The sequence below is a fragment of the Podarcis raffonei genome, chromosome 7 (assembly GCF_027172205.1).
Source record: "Podarcis raffonei isolate rPodRaf1 chromosome 7, rPodRaf1.pri, whole genome shotgun sequence".
Lineage (NCBI taxonomy): Eukaryota > Metazoa > Chordata > Lepidosauria > Squamata > Lacertidae > Podarcis > Podarcis raffonei.
The window spans coordinates 79,287,469-79,303,488 of record NC_070608.1 but is presented as its reverse complement, the minus strand read 5'-3'; the positions used below and the strand labels follow the sequence as shown (position 1 = coordinate 79,303,488).

The following is a 16,020-nucleotide window of genomic DNA, read 5'->3' as shown; positions in this document are numbered from 1 at the left end:
CTCATCAAGAAGCTAGCTTCGCTTGAGTAGCTTTAAATACTTGTTAGGGTTATAGGTGTCTGGCACACACAATAACTCATAACAGTAATATAATATTATATATATAGAGAGAGAGAGAGAGAGTGTGTGAGTGTGTGTGTGTGTGTGTGTGTGTGTGTGTGTACGTGGGTATTTTTGCAAGCATACTGTTTGCTGTATATCACCCAAAAAAGTGATGTTATTGAGAGGGCATTTGCTGATAAGTGTGAAGAAAGCTCTATTTGTAGTCAGGTTTTTGTCAATAAATATTTTCCACATGATAAAAAGGCACCACCATTGGGCAAGCAGCAGACTAAATGACTTTGCTTAAGCAAAGGATATACAAGGTGGATTAGGCACTTTTCTTTTCTCTTGGAAACAGTCTCCCTCCAGGGTCAAACACATTTGAGGCAAATTGACAGGGTAGAATGAAGAAGCTTAGAGAGCCACTGTTTATTCTATACAAGTTTTCTAGGTAAGCAGATTATTTCATTCACTGCTCAGCTGTACCAATTTTGTTTGCTGACCTCCCATTTCAAAGAGTGATTGTTTGGTCAAACATGCTTACCTTGGACATGACAAACCATGCATCTTATTGATATATGGGTTATTTTTAGCTAGCTCTGGCAGGATAAATCATGTCCTCTACTACCTGGTCCATATAGATTACTACACTGAATTAACGGCTTCGTAGCATAAATAAAACATGTTGGCATAATATGGAAACAAACGTATTAAATCACGTCAGTGTTACAGTACCTAATTAAGTTCCAAGGAAGGATTTTCTGCAGAATCAATCCTTGTCTCACAGTACGTCAATGGAGCAGCTTCGGGTTGTTCTCCAACCTCAGATAAGGAGTCCCGTATCCTATGTATTCTCATTTATCCTTGGTCTTTTGCTAAAGTTGTCAGGAAGGATGTTAATGAGTGCCAAGTGGAACTGGATATCCCTGCAACTAGACTGTTTTGTTCAACTCAAACATGTGAGAAGACCAAATGAAGGGGGGGAATCATTTTGGCCAGTGCCTATTTTCTAACCATTAATGTAGAGCAGGGGTAGGCAACCTAGGGCCTGGGGGCAGGATGTGGCCCAATCACCTTCTCAATCCAGCCCGCGGATGGTCCGGGAATCAGTGTGTTTTTACATGAGCAGAATGTGTGCTTTTATTTAGAATGCATCTCTGGGTTATTTGTGGGGCATAGGAATTTTTCTCTCCAAAATATAGTCCGGCCCCCCACATGGTCTGAGGGACGGTGGACAGGCCCATGGCTGAGAAAGGTTGCTGGCCCCTGATGTAGAGGCACAGAGTTCAGATAGTCACATCTTGGAGCCAAACACATCACTTGTTTGCCTTTTTGTCCTTCTGTCAGTTTGCCACCATGCTGACAGTCCTCTTGCTCGTGTCTTTGTGATGAAGATTTCTACTGTCTTTGAGATGCGGATTCAACTGAGGACTTTAGAACCATTCTAACTTGCCTTTGTTCTCATTTTGTAAGTACATTAGCTAGCAATACTCTATAATGTTCTTATTTTTTCTGTTTGAAACGTAGAAGAGATGTGCCTACTTTTAAGTATGTTTAATCTTGTTTTTTAAAATAAATTTTAAAAAGAGAACTTTCTTGTTGTCCTGTGTGCCATTCTGGGGGAAAGCCTGAATCCAGAGCCTGACTACTTAGCCGCCTACTGAATCTGTTGAATTTCTGCCTGCATTTTGTGGAAGCAACTTGCAGGGTGGGGCAACTGGTAACTAGGAAGAATAACCTTCTCCCTTGGGTTAAGTCTTCTGGTGCCCTGGTACAAGGGAGTGGTGGCAGCATCTACCTTTTTGATGTGTTTTGTCCTGCAAAAAAGTATATGTTGCCAGCCATCGTTCCTCTAAGCCTGCTCCCACTGGATTGCAGGACAGGGAGGGAGGGGAGAGTGGCTGGAGCATTACTACATGGTGGTTAGCCGCCCTGAGTCCGGCTTTGGCTGGGGAGGGCGGGATATAAATAAAAATTATTATTATTATTATTATTATTATTATTATTATTATTATTATTATTACTATTATTGACAGTGAGTGTTTCTTTTTTAAAAAAACCTTTTAACAACAATGATTCCTGGTTTTACATCCATCTTTCAGTACTGACTCAATGTACCTATGGCAGGCTTCTTAAGAATTTGACTAAGTAGAGACATAGGTTTCATACCTTCCAACTACCTGCGGCCAGATTTTGTAGTGCGCCAGCTGCCCCTTCCAACGTATCTGGATTTGAGCACTCAGAGAGAAGTGTGAGGTAGGGTTTGACTATGGATGGGTACCACAGCATCTGAATTCCTTTTGGTGGTTCTGCACAGTCGGGGAGAGGACCTACGCCATCCCACTGTAAAGACGAGAGAAAAAAGGCAAAATTTCACTAGTTATGGCAATTACAGAAGAGGAGAATACTGAACTGAATTTATAGTCATAGAATCAGAATCATGGAGTTGGAATAATAAGGGATGAGTCATCGAGTCCAACCCCCCTCAATGCAGGAATCTCAACTAAAGCATCCATGACAGATGGCCGTCCAACCTCTGCTTAAAAACCTCCAAGGAAGGAGAGCCCGCAACCTCTGGAAGGAGACAATTCCACCATCAAACATCTCTTACTGTCAGAAAGTTCTTCCTGATGTTCAGTCGGAATCACATTATATACCTTTTAACTTTAACCCTATATTCCCTAGAGTCTGTCAAGACTGGCCCGTACGGGCAGGGGTACCTTTACCTTTACCTTAACTTTAACATACACTCCACATTCGTCACTTTCCAACTAAAATTCATCTCAAAGCAGCACACAATCGTAAAAGCAACCCAACTACAACGCTGGTAAAATTAAAGCACTGAAAATTATGTTTAAATTGTCACGAACAAAGGAAGTGTAGGCACTAATGGGGACATCAAAAGGAAATAAAATTCTGGACAAATAAAAAGTTTTTAATCCGGCACTAGGATCTGTCTGCAGGAGGGTGATCCAAAGTGGGGCACTGTCACTGGGCCGGCCCTTTCTCCAATTGCCCCCTGCCTCACCTCTGAAGGCCGGGGGTGGGGGACGGACCCAGGTCAAATTGCAATATAATATGTCAGTGCACTGCACTAGAGATTTTTGGACCATCAGCACCTGTACTACTGATTAGCAGAAGTCGAAGAATACAACCTGAGACCCATCTGGTAAAAAGGCAGGGTATAAATAAATTAACAATAGTAATAATAATAGTGATTGTTATGATTAGCCTAAGTTACATGGAAGAACTATGAATAGAAATTTTATAGGCAACAAGTAACTGGGTTAAACCACAGAGTCTAGGACTTGCCGATCAGAAGGTCGGCGGTTTGAATCCGCGCGACACAGTGAGCTCCTGTTGCTCGGTTCCTGCTCCTGCCAACCTAGCAGTTCGAAAGCACGTCAAAGTGCAAATAGAGAAATAGGTACCACTCTGGCGGGAAGGCAAACGGCATTTCTGTGCACTGCTCTGGTTCGCCAGAAGTGGCTTAGTCATGCTGGCCACATGACCCGGAAGCTGTACACCGGCTCCCTCGGCCAACAAAGCGAGATGAGCGCCGCAACCCCAGAGTCGGCCACGACTGAACCTAATGGTCAGGGGTCCTTCACCTAACTGGAATTATTATCTGGCAATTTTCTTCAGGTAAAGCTTGAGCTCTCCTTCATATGAAGTCAAAGAGTGAGGAAGTTGCTTCCCTGTGGTATGGACTCAAATGGCCACACGAGCACTTTCTCATCTTCGCCAAATTGCTATTGGCCCAGAAGGATGCTCACCACAATGACAGCAGTTCTTATGCTGCTCTTTGGGGTATATTCTAAGTGATGCAGCTAGCACAGGTGCATCCCTGTCCAACAGAAAACCATTAAAATGTCCCAAAGGAATGGTATCACTAAAGGGTGTAAAGTGAAACATCATTGGGCATGGAAGCTATTAAAAATAAGGACTGCAGTGAAAGCAGGTCTAATGTAGCAGAGTGGCCAGGAGACGTGAGTACCAGGTTAAGATCTGGGCACTCAATAAATTGCTTCAGGAAAACCACCATCCTTTAGCTTCAGCTGCCATCTAGAATGCTGGGTAATTACCTGCCTCCTGTATGCGCTAAGAATTACTGAGATAATAATATATGTGAAGAACTTTTTACCCTCAAAAACTGTATATAATTGTTAATTATGATGATCATTCCTTCAATAAAATTCAATGCTTAGACTAAACAGTGGAGATACCAATGTGGTAAATAATGAATGGATTCCTGCTTTATACACACTTTTTAACATCCCTAGGAAACTACTGGGGAAAGCAAAGGTGACAAAAGCAACCAAGTTTGCTCAACCTCTTATTTTCTCTTAATTTAACTAGGTCGTGGTTCCCATTTCTCCAGTCCAGCATGGAAAATAAGAGAAAGGAAAGTAAGAGGAGGAGGAGTTCACCACGGGGAGGAAATATATTGGGAGATGTAAATATCTTTATGCATAATGGGCTCGTTGAGAATCAATTTGCATTTCTCAAAGATGATTCATACGCATGCTGTGCATCACAGTAATTCAACATTTGATGACTCACATCAGAATGTGTGAACCAAATCCTCTGAAAACATGGAAGTTCAATCAATGGTGTTCACCCAGAAAATTATTTTATTTAATTTATTGATTTGTAGGACTATATTTGGCCCTTCCCCATATGGTTTAGGATGCTTTTCAAGACATAAAACAAACAGTCGTACCTTGGAAGTCAAACGGAATCCATTCCTGAAGTCCGTTTGACTTCCAAAATGTTCAAAAAGCAAATCTCGCCTTCTGATTGGCTGCAGGAAGCTCCTGCAGCCAATCAGAAGCAGCGGAAGCCCTGTCGGACATTAAGCTTCCAAAAATAGTTCACAAACTGTAACAATCACTTCCGGGTTTGCGGTGTTCAGGAACCAAAACGTCCGAATTCCAAGGTGTTCGACAACCAAGGTATGACTGTATAAACAACCTCCCCCCCAAAAATTTACACAGCTGCAAATCACCTTTTAATGTAAGGATGGGGATGCATTTAATGGGACATTATGCAACTGCCACCGTGTTTTGTACTATAGGCTCATTTTCAGTTATATAACCAGAGATTATCCTAATTTCACTAGCCAGAAACGTGGACAGATAAAATACATCAGCTGTGTACAATGGAACAACCCAAGTCTGCTATGTGAGGCTGGCAGCTGGAGGTAACAGGTAAGTAAAGGTAAAGGACCCCTGACCATTAGGTCCAGTTGTGGACGACTCTGGGGTTGCGGCGCTCATCTCGCTTTATTGGCCGAGGGAGCCGGCGTACAGCTTCCGGGTCATGTGGCCAGCATGACTAAGCCACTTCTGGCAAACCAGAGCAGCGCACAGAAACACCGTTTACCTTCCCACCAGAGTGGTACCTATTTATCTACTTGCAATTTGATGTGCTTTTGAACTGCTAGGTTGGCAGGAGAAGGGACCGAGCAATGGGAGCTCACTGTGTCGCGGGGATTCGAACCGCCGACCTTCTGATTGGCAAGTCCTAGGCTCTGTGGTTTAACCCACAGCGCCACCCACATTTCATTAAAAAAAAATACCCTGAAGGGAAACCTCTGGAAGGGCTATGCATTCCTGAATCCTTCATGAAATAGATTAGCAGTCTCCAGCCCTCTTTGGGCTGGCAGCATATTAATCAGCACGACAGAAATCTAAACTGCTGATGGTGCCCTGTTTAAACAAGGTTCAAAAACAAAAGTATCAATCCGCCATGTAAAATGGGCTGCTGTAATATTAAAAGAGAGTCAAAGGAAGAGAAGGGAGAGCTGTTCTACTTAGAGTTCATGGTGTCACCAGGACTCCCGCACTGTAAATATTAGGGAAATTTAGCCTTCAAAACATCACTAGCAGGCTAAAATCTTTCAAAGAAGTTAAGGGTGAAATCCTCGAAGCTCAAGTAGTGTTTCTATGGCTCAATTCGTTGTTATCTGGCATATAAAAAAGCCAAGTCTCTCAGGAGGGTGGCACAGCAGAAAACTTCACAAAACCATCATTTGCTTTGAATCCAAGAGGCTGTTTGAAAAACGAAAGTGCTCTTTAGAATGTTTCATAGACTGACAGAGGAATACAAATACACATACTTCTGTTCCTTTGCTTCTTTATTTCTTTTAGATTCATTCTGAAGAAAACTGTCTGATTTCCTTTCTCGATTTGCAGTATTCTCTATATGGAAGGCTCAGCTCTTTGGGGGGGGGGGTTACATCACTATGTTAAAGCATTTTGAGACGCGGGTGGTGCTGTGGGTAAAACCTCAGCGCCTAGGACTTGCTGATCAGAAGGTCGGCGGTTCGAATTCCCACGACGGGGTAAGCTCCTGTTGCTCGGTCCCTGCTCCTGCCAACCTAGCAGTTCGAAAGCACGTCAAAGTGCAAGTAGATAAATAGGTACCACTCCGGCGGGAAGGTAAACAGCGTTTCCGTGTGCTGCTCTGGTTCGCCAGAAGCGGTTTAGTCCTGCTGGCCATGTGACCCGGAAGCTGTACGCCGGCTCCCTCGGCCAATAAAGCGAGATGAGTGCTGCAACCCCAGAGTCGGTCACGACTGGACCTAATGGTCAGGGGTCCCTTTACCTTTTTATGTTAAAGCCAAAAAATCCCCAATGCAATACAGTTTATGCTCTGATCTTAAATATACGGGGGGGGGGGACAACTCAGATTGGCCAAGACACATAATAACTTGCTCCAGGGTACAAAATTATAGAAGAGGCACTCACCTTTCACTATGAAAGCAAGAAGTGATTTTTTTTTTTAAAAAAACCTCTCTCCCTGAGCTTAGGTAAGATAATCTTTAAAAATTTAAGCCAGGATGGAAAGAGCTACTATAGGCATACTGAGAGGGATGTTTGACTCACCTGCTTTTCAGCAACAGACTCGCAGAAACAAACCGTTTCTGAAACCCACCTCAGTTTCAAATGTGGCCTGAGCCTTATGTTATCCTGAGGCATGCACTCTTGACTTTGCAAAATTTGACCCGCACTGGTGGACCATAAGTTGTATGAAAGTGGCTTATCATACTTGCTTAGAGAATGATGTCCAAAGTTCTTTGCAGAATGAACTAGTTGTATGATTCTATGATCCTGGACTTGGGAGTGTGCCTATATAATGTGTGAGAGGCAGCTATACATTTCCACATGTACATTCTGTATAAAAGGGGTATGTAAGCTAGAATCTAGTATCTGCTAATAACTGTCAGAGTCTGGTATCAGTTGCACTTTTAACATGCTTTTGCTCCTATTATAATGCATGAAACCATTATGTGATTTATATATTAAGTTACAATAGGGACGTGGGTGGGACTGTGGTCTAAACCACTGAGCCTAGGGCTTGCCGATCAGAAGGTCAGCGGTTCGAATCCCCACGACGGGGTGAGCTCCCGTTGCTCGGTCCCTGCTCCTGCCAACCTAGCAGTTTGCAAGCACGTCAAAGTGCAAGTAGATAAATAGGTATCTCCGATGGGAAGGTAAACGGCGTTTCTGTGTGCTGCTCTGGTTCGCCAGAAGCAGCTTAGTCATGCTGGCTACATGACTGTGTGCAGACAAACACCGCCTCCGTTGGCCTATAGAGTGAGATGAGTGCCGCAACCCCAGAGTCGTCTGCGACTGGACCTAATGGTGTTTTCCTGTAACTTTTTTTTTTTAAAAAAAATGTGTCTAGATCCAGCCAGGGTCTGTGGGTAGCTGAGAAATTTGCAAAGAATGCTTGACTAGCTGGAGCCTTCTTATGCTCTTAAGCAAACTAAAGTGCATATGCAAGATCACTTAATGCTGATTAATTAAATGTTAAGACAATTCTGAGTATGCACTCTCGCTTTGCAAATTAAACACACTTTAGTGGATAATGAGGACTTTAGCAAATATCTATATCTCTATATACTGGTAGACCATGCATGAGTGACACCTCTATCTTAGTTGACCTTTCATGAAAGTAGTTTACGTGAGATTGCTTGATGTTGGGCTTCTGCTGCTACAGTAGGGAAACAGAAAAGACAAGGAATCCAGCATTACCCTTCCTCTCACACTGACAGGATAAAAAATAACAAGAGGAAGGGGGAATTAGAGACTGTAGATATGATGCTCAAGCCAGCTTCTCCATTAACATGCCAGAAAGGAGTTATTTTCTGAAGCACTTCTGCAACATACAATTCTTTCCTTAAAAAGTGAAGAGGGCATGCAAAAGTTAAGGCAATTTGAGATTTCTTCCCAGAAAGCTGCTATAATTTTGCAGCAAGAGAAATTCCATCATGAGCATCTATCAGACAGAAAAAGAAATTACTGGGGAGGATGAAAACAATAAATAAACACAATAAGCTGTAATAATATGGAACTATATATGGATGGTTGGCAAAATAGTGGCAATAGTTGGGTCTAGGAAGCAGCTGTGACCTAGGAACTAGAAAACAGAAAGCAAACAGGGGCGTCTTCAGACAAGCCAGCTAGTGTTGGTATAGATCTATACACATTTTTGAGAATTTCTAATCCTATAGAATGGATAAATTAAGCCAAAGTGATATGCAGAGCACAAAGTTAGTTACAGATGAACTAATATACACTAATATTCATAGACAGACTGGACTGCTGTTAAATAACCACAGATTAAAAAGAACCAACAGGACATTCTATAGATGCCATAAGCTGTTTCACTCATTTCCTCAGACATATATTAAAACCACATTTTAACTGCTTTCTGATCTGCGAGTTTCAGCCTACTCAGTGAGAGAATTTTTCTATGCAACTTGGATCTTAATGCATTAGGGTTTACCATCTCTCTCTCTCTCTCTAGCACTCTCAAGCATGATTTACCTGTCTATCAGTTGTGAAATGTTGCTGTTGTAGCTCATGATTGATGACAGAAGATAAAACAGAAGGTCACAGTGATTTCAGGTGGGTAACCCAGAATGAAAATTCTATTTTGGATCTGATTCATCTTATGTCTATATTTAAGAGTAATGATAACCATAAACCTGGAGAAAACCAACAGATCCAAAAACTGTTTCCTTAATAGATAGAGCATATGTATAGAATAGGCAAGGGCAAATATTTACCAATTTACCAATGTGCAGTTGCACTGCACATTGTTAAAATGCACAATTTACTGTGGCACAACTTCCTTCATATTACAATTTTCCATTTTAATACTGTCAAGTTTATCCGTAGGATTTTGGGTTATGTTTCTTGTATCATGGATCAAGACCATGACATCAACGAGATCCCAAGGGATCTTCATCCTTACAGAATCCTCTGAAAACATAACCCTTGGTGACTTCTCAAGTGTCAGCTATGATTATTGGGATGAGTTGAAGTGACACCCTAACAATGACTGGAATAGTGTGATTTTTTTAGCGTAGTAGTAAGGCTATAGCATGGACTATACCCACCAGACTATAGGTAGAATGGAATCTGAAAGCTTGTTTTTGTATGACAAGCTATCAAAGGAACTATTCACGTCCAGTAATGTTTACGTCTGTGGTTTGTGAAAATTAGGGCTTTGATGCATTCTTTGCATTGTGCATATTGTGAGAGGCATAAGAGAAATCCTTGATTTATTTCACAAATAAACTGCGACAGACTCTTTTGCGGCCTTCTTGGAATGGCAGCCATTTAACCATTATTGTTATAAACATTCTGAAAATAGATTGCCATTACAAAATAATTGCTTCTACCCCAAAGAGCCCCGGGCATGTGCAAGGGACTCCTCTTGGTGAACAGATGGCAGTTAATGGCATGCAGAGTGGCACTCGTCTTTCTCTGGATCAAATCCAGAGAATTGTCTTTCATTGGCTACAGAGTTAAGACGCTGCATTAGGAAAATGGTTTAGAATGAAATCTATGTCGCTCTGTAACATTTTTAACCAGCAGTTCTGTGATATTTGATACTGTATTCTGATTAAACCAGTAATACAGCTGCCATAGCCAACAGGAATCAAGGAGATTATAGGAGCCATAGTCACAGTTTCTGCACATAGTAATTTCTGATCCTACTTCGCTGGCTGGATTATAATCATACATGGAGGTTTTAGTGCAGGAGTGAATCCGAAGTTGAGAAATATTACCATGGTTAAGAAACCCCGAGAAAAACCCAAGTCACATTATTAGAAATATTAAACATCAATCTAAGAGATTTGGGGGTTTCTATCGCTATACTAATCTAAAGTCTGAAGATAGTGTAATTTATCTTCATGCTGTATAACAGTCCAGTGAACATAAATTTAAAATTACATGCACAGTTCCATGCACACCTTATTCTAAGAAAAGGATATTAAACCCTTCAGACTGATGGACAAGAAGAGCTCCGCAGAGGCCTTTACCCAGCTCTGACAGAGAATGATTATAGAACTAGAAAAAAGTTGCCTCAGAGTATAATCAGAAGTATATTACAGAGGAATTACGATATCCAATAGGAAAATGTCAGAATGATTCTGTCTTCAGAAAAAAATATTATCAGGCTGTACCTTGGAGTAAGCCACACTGAACGCAATGGGACTTCTGAATAGATTAGAACACTATGTCAAAGATGCATAAAATACTGAGAATTAAAATAATACCGTATAACCAAACAGTAGTGGTAGTATATTACTTTTGCAGACTGATAAAATTCAGCACAGAATAAAGGCTATGTTACAACAGCTAAAATATTGCAGCAGTTAAAACAAGTACAAATAGTTCTATGTTCTTTTCCTCTCTAGAAGCCAGCAAAAAAATAATAATCTTCTGATCTGCACTGATATTAAGAAAACGAACACCTGGCAATCCCCTCAGTGACATAGGAGGAAACATCCCTTAAGAACATCACTAGTAAGTTTGCAGGAGATCTTCCAGGAAAATCCATTAGTAGAGGGAGAATTAACCTCCCTCTAAACTTACTATAGTGCAGAAGGACATGTTGAATAGATTTTATTGCTTCTGCTCCAGACACATCCGTTTATTAACCAGGATCTTATTAAATCAGTCATTTAACAATGCTGAAGGCAGCACATTAAAGCGAGCAAGAGAAAATGCCCTCTTATACTTTGAAATGGTTAATGTCTATAGATACCACAACTGTGGCGATTCCACAGTTTATAGGGATATTAAATAGTAATGGAGAACAAGATTTATTGGCTTTACTTCTTAGATAGCAGAAATCCAAATTTACTTACCTCTGGACCACAATAAGCTGGGCCTTCTTTAACCCACAATCGTTCAAAACCTCGAGAAAAAAGCCTAGACTAAAATCTTCTCCATCTCTCTCAACCAATGACTAACTAAAGAGTCTGAGATCAAGAGGGAGAGAGAACTATCATGAGATGCTAAGAAATGCAAATATAGTTAAAAGGTAAAGGGGTAAAGGGACCCCTGACCATTAGGTCCAGTTGTGACCGACTCTGGGGTTGCGGCGCTCATCTCGCTTTATTGGCCGAGGGAGCCGGCGTACAGCTTCCGGGTCATGTGGCCAGCATGACTAAGCTGCTTCTGGCGAACCAGAGCAGCGCACGAAACACCGTTTACCTTCCCGCCAGAGTGGTACCTATTTATCTACTTGCACCTTGACATGCTTTTGAACTGCTAGGTTGGCAGGAGCAGGGACTGAGCATCGGGAGCTCACCCAGTTGCGGGGATTCGAACTGCCGACCTTCTGATCGGCAAGTCCTAGGCTCTGTGGTTCAACCCACAGCGCCACCCGCGTCCCTGTAAATATAGTTACCATTGGATAAATAGCCACCTTTTCCACACAAGGAGGTAACTCCAGTAACTTCCTAAGGAAAACAGACGGAACCCTTTCTACTTGAGAATTAAACCTTAAGGTACAAATGAGGATGCCGTAAGGAAGCTTCCAAGAGAAAATCAAACTGTTAAGAGTGAGGAGGTGGTAACTCCAATCTAGGTTTCCTGAGGAACCACTGAGGGGCTTCCCAATTCAGGAGGCTTCTGTGGGGCACTAATATTTGCAAAATGTGAAACTACCAAAAATGATGGCTAAAATGGTGTCGGTTGGCTTCATTAAAACACACTAGTATTACATGTCTTTATGGAACACAGATAATGTCTAAATTAGCTGAGGGACTACCTATGTGGGTTTTTTTTACCTCATACAGATTCAAGAGAGTACGTACAGAATCCCACGCGCAAATTAGACCTGAATCATTTCCCTAAAGGAATCGGCACAGCATGCCGTAATGTTTCTTTAGGAGCTATTACAGGCAAATGTGTCAGTGACTCACAAATTATGGGTCAAGCAAAGTTTTCTGAACCATTTGTTTTAGTGCATGCTGTGCAACATCCTTGGCCTCTAAGCCCTTTTTGTTTTATTTATTTTTTAAGTATCCTTAAAGAACCTTCACAAGTTAAAAAAAAAGACATCTGAAGAGTCAGCGTGCCAGAGCATCTTTGTGTCAGGAAAGCACAATTTCTGTAAGCCACAGTGAATAAACTGAAAACATGGAAAGTACTCGGTTGCGCTAGTAAATGTAAACTGAATAAAGCGACAAAATAAAATTAAAGCCTTAACATTTTTACCATAAAAAGGAAATAGAGAAGGAATACATATCCCATTGAAATGAATTAAACTATGTCTCCAGCTTAGGGTGGAATTACAGGTGTTTGTTTACTGCATGTAATTTTGTTTGGTTGCTTTTCAGTCAGCTGTAAACACTTGCTTATTGTTCTGGTTTTTAGACTTCTATAGTGTTTGATAACTGCATCAAGTTGTATTTATATGTATGTATGTATGTGGACGTGTGTGGCGCTGTGGTCTAAACCACTAAGCCTCTTGGGCTTGCTGATCAGAAGGTCGGCAGTTCGAATCCCCGCGACGGGGTGAGCTCCCGTTGCTCGATTCCAGCTTCTGCCAACCTAGCAGTTCAAAAGCACGCCAGTGCAAGTAGATAAATAGGTACCACTCCGGAGGGAAGGTAAATGGTGTTTCCGTGCGCTGCTCTGGTTTCAGTGTTCCGTTGTGCCAGAAGCAGCTTAGTCATGCTGGCCACATGACCCGGAAAGACTGTCTGCGGACAAACGCCAGCTCCCTCGGCCTGTAAAGCGAGATGAGCGCCGCAACCCCAGAGTCATCTGCGAGTGGACTTAACTGTCAGGGATCCTTTATTTTTATGTATGTAATATCTGCATACACAAGTATAGCTATGTAAGCATCAGTTCAGCTTTCTTGGGGATTTCTGTTTATCTCTTCATAGATTTTGGTCCCATAGGTTTGTGGATTCTGATTTTCAATTGCTTAAAAGAAAAAAATGGAATTTTCTAAACTTCAAATTTATTGCAAGAGGCAAATCAGAAGTTGAGGTAAGCTGAAAGCGAGTTGGCAACTCCTGGCAAGATCAGGAGCTCTAGCCTCAACCTATTTTTCTTCTTGAGAGAAGTAATTGTGTATGGATGGTCTTCCTAATTTCAATCAGGTTAACAGTATTAGAAACAGTCAATCTGCCATACAGAGAAATAATTTCAACATCAATTATGGAAGCAACTATTCATTCAGTTAGAAAATAGATATAGAAACTTATGTTAGACTGTAGCAAATAGAAGAGCTGTACTGCAATGCCATACCATATGCTCTTATTTTTGAGGCTATTTGGACAAGTTTTGTTCAGAATACATTTAATTATCCATGTGGATTATACACTATTAAAAATCCATGTGGATTTTTGTCTTCATGAGGAAACAAGCATAAGCCTGAGATCTATCTTTAAAAGTTTTTCTCCCTTATTTGGCATTTGAAAGCAAACTGCTCAATGCATGGTGGAGCTATGTGCTAGAAAATATCCAGAGGTTAATTTAATTATTCCTGAAATCTTAAAGATCTTTTCATCTGGGGGGGTTAGCGTTAACACTGTTTCGAGTAATGTAATGCTAAATGAAATATTCCCTAAATCACAGCTGGCTAACTCTTTTTTTGGCTTTAGGGCGTATATCAGCAGTTGTTGTTGCCAAAACCGGGTGTGACTACACCACACACATTCGTGCATTCTAACATGCATGCACACACACACACACACACACACACACACACAGGTACACAACTCCTGTCCTTAGCTGATCCACCATATCTCCATCTCCATCAGGTCACTGGGCTCTGCCTATTTCCAGCACTGTATCTACTGTTATTCTATTTTCTGTTGCCCCCTCTGTCCTAAATGGACAGAAATGATAGTAGCACCAATATTAAACAATGACACTGGATCAGAACGATTTCCCCAGTTATTCTTGTCTTTATTCACTGCACAGTTTGGTTCTGGGCTGAGTGCATTAGCACGATCACTAATTGTTTGCTACTGCAAGTCATTTTCAGTACCTGATCTTGAGATTTCTTTTTCTTCTTCTTCTTGCCCCAGCATCCCGAACTTTCTGCGTCTTTTCCATTGGCATCGCCACAGAGCAAGCCATCTAGTTCATCGGTCCCCATTTGCTGTCCCTGAGATGTTTCTGCAGCGAGTCTGTATGAGAGGTTCCTTAAAATGCACACACAGTTTTCAACGGTCTAAAAAGGAAGATGAAAATGAATGGGAAATTATTTTAGGATTCTCACATTCAACAGAAAGATTTTCATTCTTGAACATTGCTTTTGGTATAAAATTGTCCCCGCTGGGTACTCCCCTGATTAGCAGCTACCATTTGTAAAACGATGAAAAACCTGAAAGGCAGGTTTTTAAAATGGCCAATTCCAATATCTGCAATGGTGTTGGGGCAGCTGAACAACAGAGGTCAGGTGCTAGCCTGCTTTTGACAGTTTTCATGTTCGTACATGGGTGCTTCCAAACTGAAAACCACCTTAATTAAGCATGTAAGAAGTTGCAAAGCCTTTTTTTTTTATTGAGAGAATGGAGTTTGAGTCAATAGTTAACAGTATCAAACAAATTTCAGAGAAAATCCACTGTGAAAGGGGTAGAATTAAAGTTAAAATGTGATAAATCAGATGTATGTATGTATGTATGTATGTATGTATGTATGTAAACTGGATTTCCCCCCATTTACAGCACAGAGGGGAAAGGCTATTTATGTTATAGTCCTATGTGTATATCTTATATGAACCCCACATGGATTGATAATGGGGGACAGGACCAGGAAATAAAGTGTATTTTAGAGAGTCATCCATTCTTTAAACTGCTTATTTGAACTGTCTAAGCTACCAGACTTTTCCTCTTTTTAAGTAGTGAAATTATTACATATGTCATTTGGTCCATCTCAGAGTGATGGAAATATCATATAGCGCAATGAAGAATCTCAGCTTTTGCTCTTTTGCATGGAAATAATGCTGAAATTTAGGACACCAAAGTGTTGGGTTTTTGTTTTTAAATAGAGTTGCTTTCATTTGATAACGAATTCTGTTTGAATTTGAAATGGCTCAGCCTTCTTAACATTTTGGCATTAGAATTGTAGCTAGCAGGTGGAGAGTTGTGACAGTGAATGGGCCTGCTGCTCGTGTGGTTTCAACCCTTGCTTCCTTCACTGTAAGTGAAATAAAACAATTCTTCAAAGGCCCATGGTTCCCTGAATAGGGGACCTCTCTGACCATCTATCATGAAACCCAACGGAGGCCTTCCCCCCTTCTGTCCTGTATCCTATCCCTTCCAATTGTCTAGTTGTCATTTTCCCTCCTCTCCAGCACATTATCAATCTATCTCGTTCCTCTGGTTCTTTCCTTGCTACATTCAAACCTGCCAGCGCTTTACCTATTTTGAAATAAATAAATAAATGGAGCTCTTGATAGCTTCTTGCTTCCACTTGCCTTGACTTTCTCTCATCTCTCTTCTTTTGGTCCTCTCTAATCTGGCTTTCCATACCACCTCTATGCTGATGATACCTAGATCATCATGGTTTATGACGCCTTGGGAGAGCACAGTAGATGCATACTCCTCCTCCATCACTCTCCGCTTCCTGCTGCACTTGGTTTTATGTGTGGAGATCTTGGCTGCAACCAGGAAATTCTGGTTTAATGTTGGCTAATAAGCTAGAA

At 41.3% G+C, this 16,020-nt stretch overlaps 1 protein-coding gene across 11 annotated transcripts in view; it reads right to left on the bottom strand.

The window, feature by feature from the left end:
* The window catches only part of CTNND2 (catenin delta 2), a 515,372-nt gene that overhangs the window by 59,165 nt on the left and 440,187 nt on the right, over positions 1–16,020 (bottom strand). For all 11 annotated transcript variants that reach the window (XR_008331611.1, XM_053397153.1, XM_053397157.1 and 8 more), the window contains 2 exons: positions 14,359–14,544; positions 2,212–2,385 (listed from right to left, as the gene is read on the bottom strand). Coding sequence is in view for 10 of the 11 variants with exons in the window: in XM_053397153.1 (XP_053253128.1) it covers positions 2,212–2,385; positions 14,359–14,544 (360 nt within the window). In the remaining variant the exon portion in view is untranslated. The remainder of the gene's footprint in view (positions 1–2,211; positions 2,386–14,358; positions 14,545–16,020) is intronic.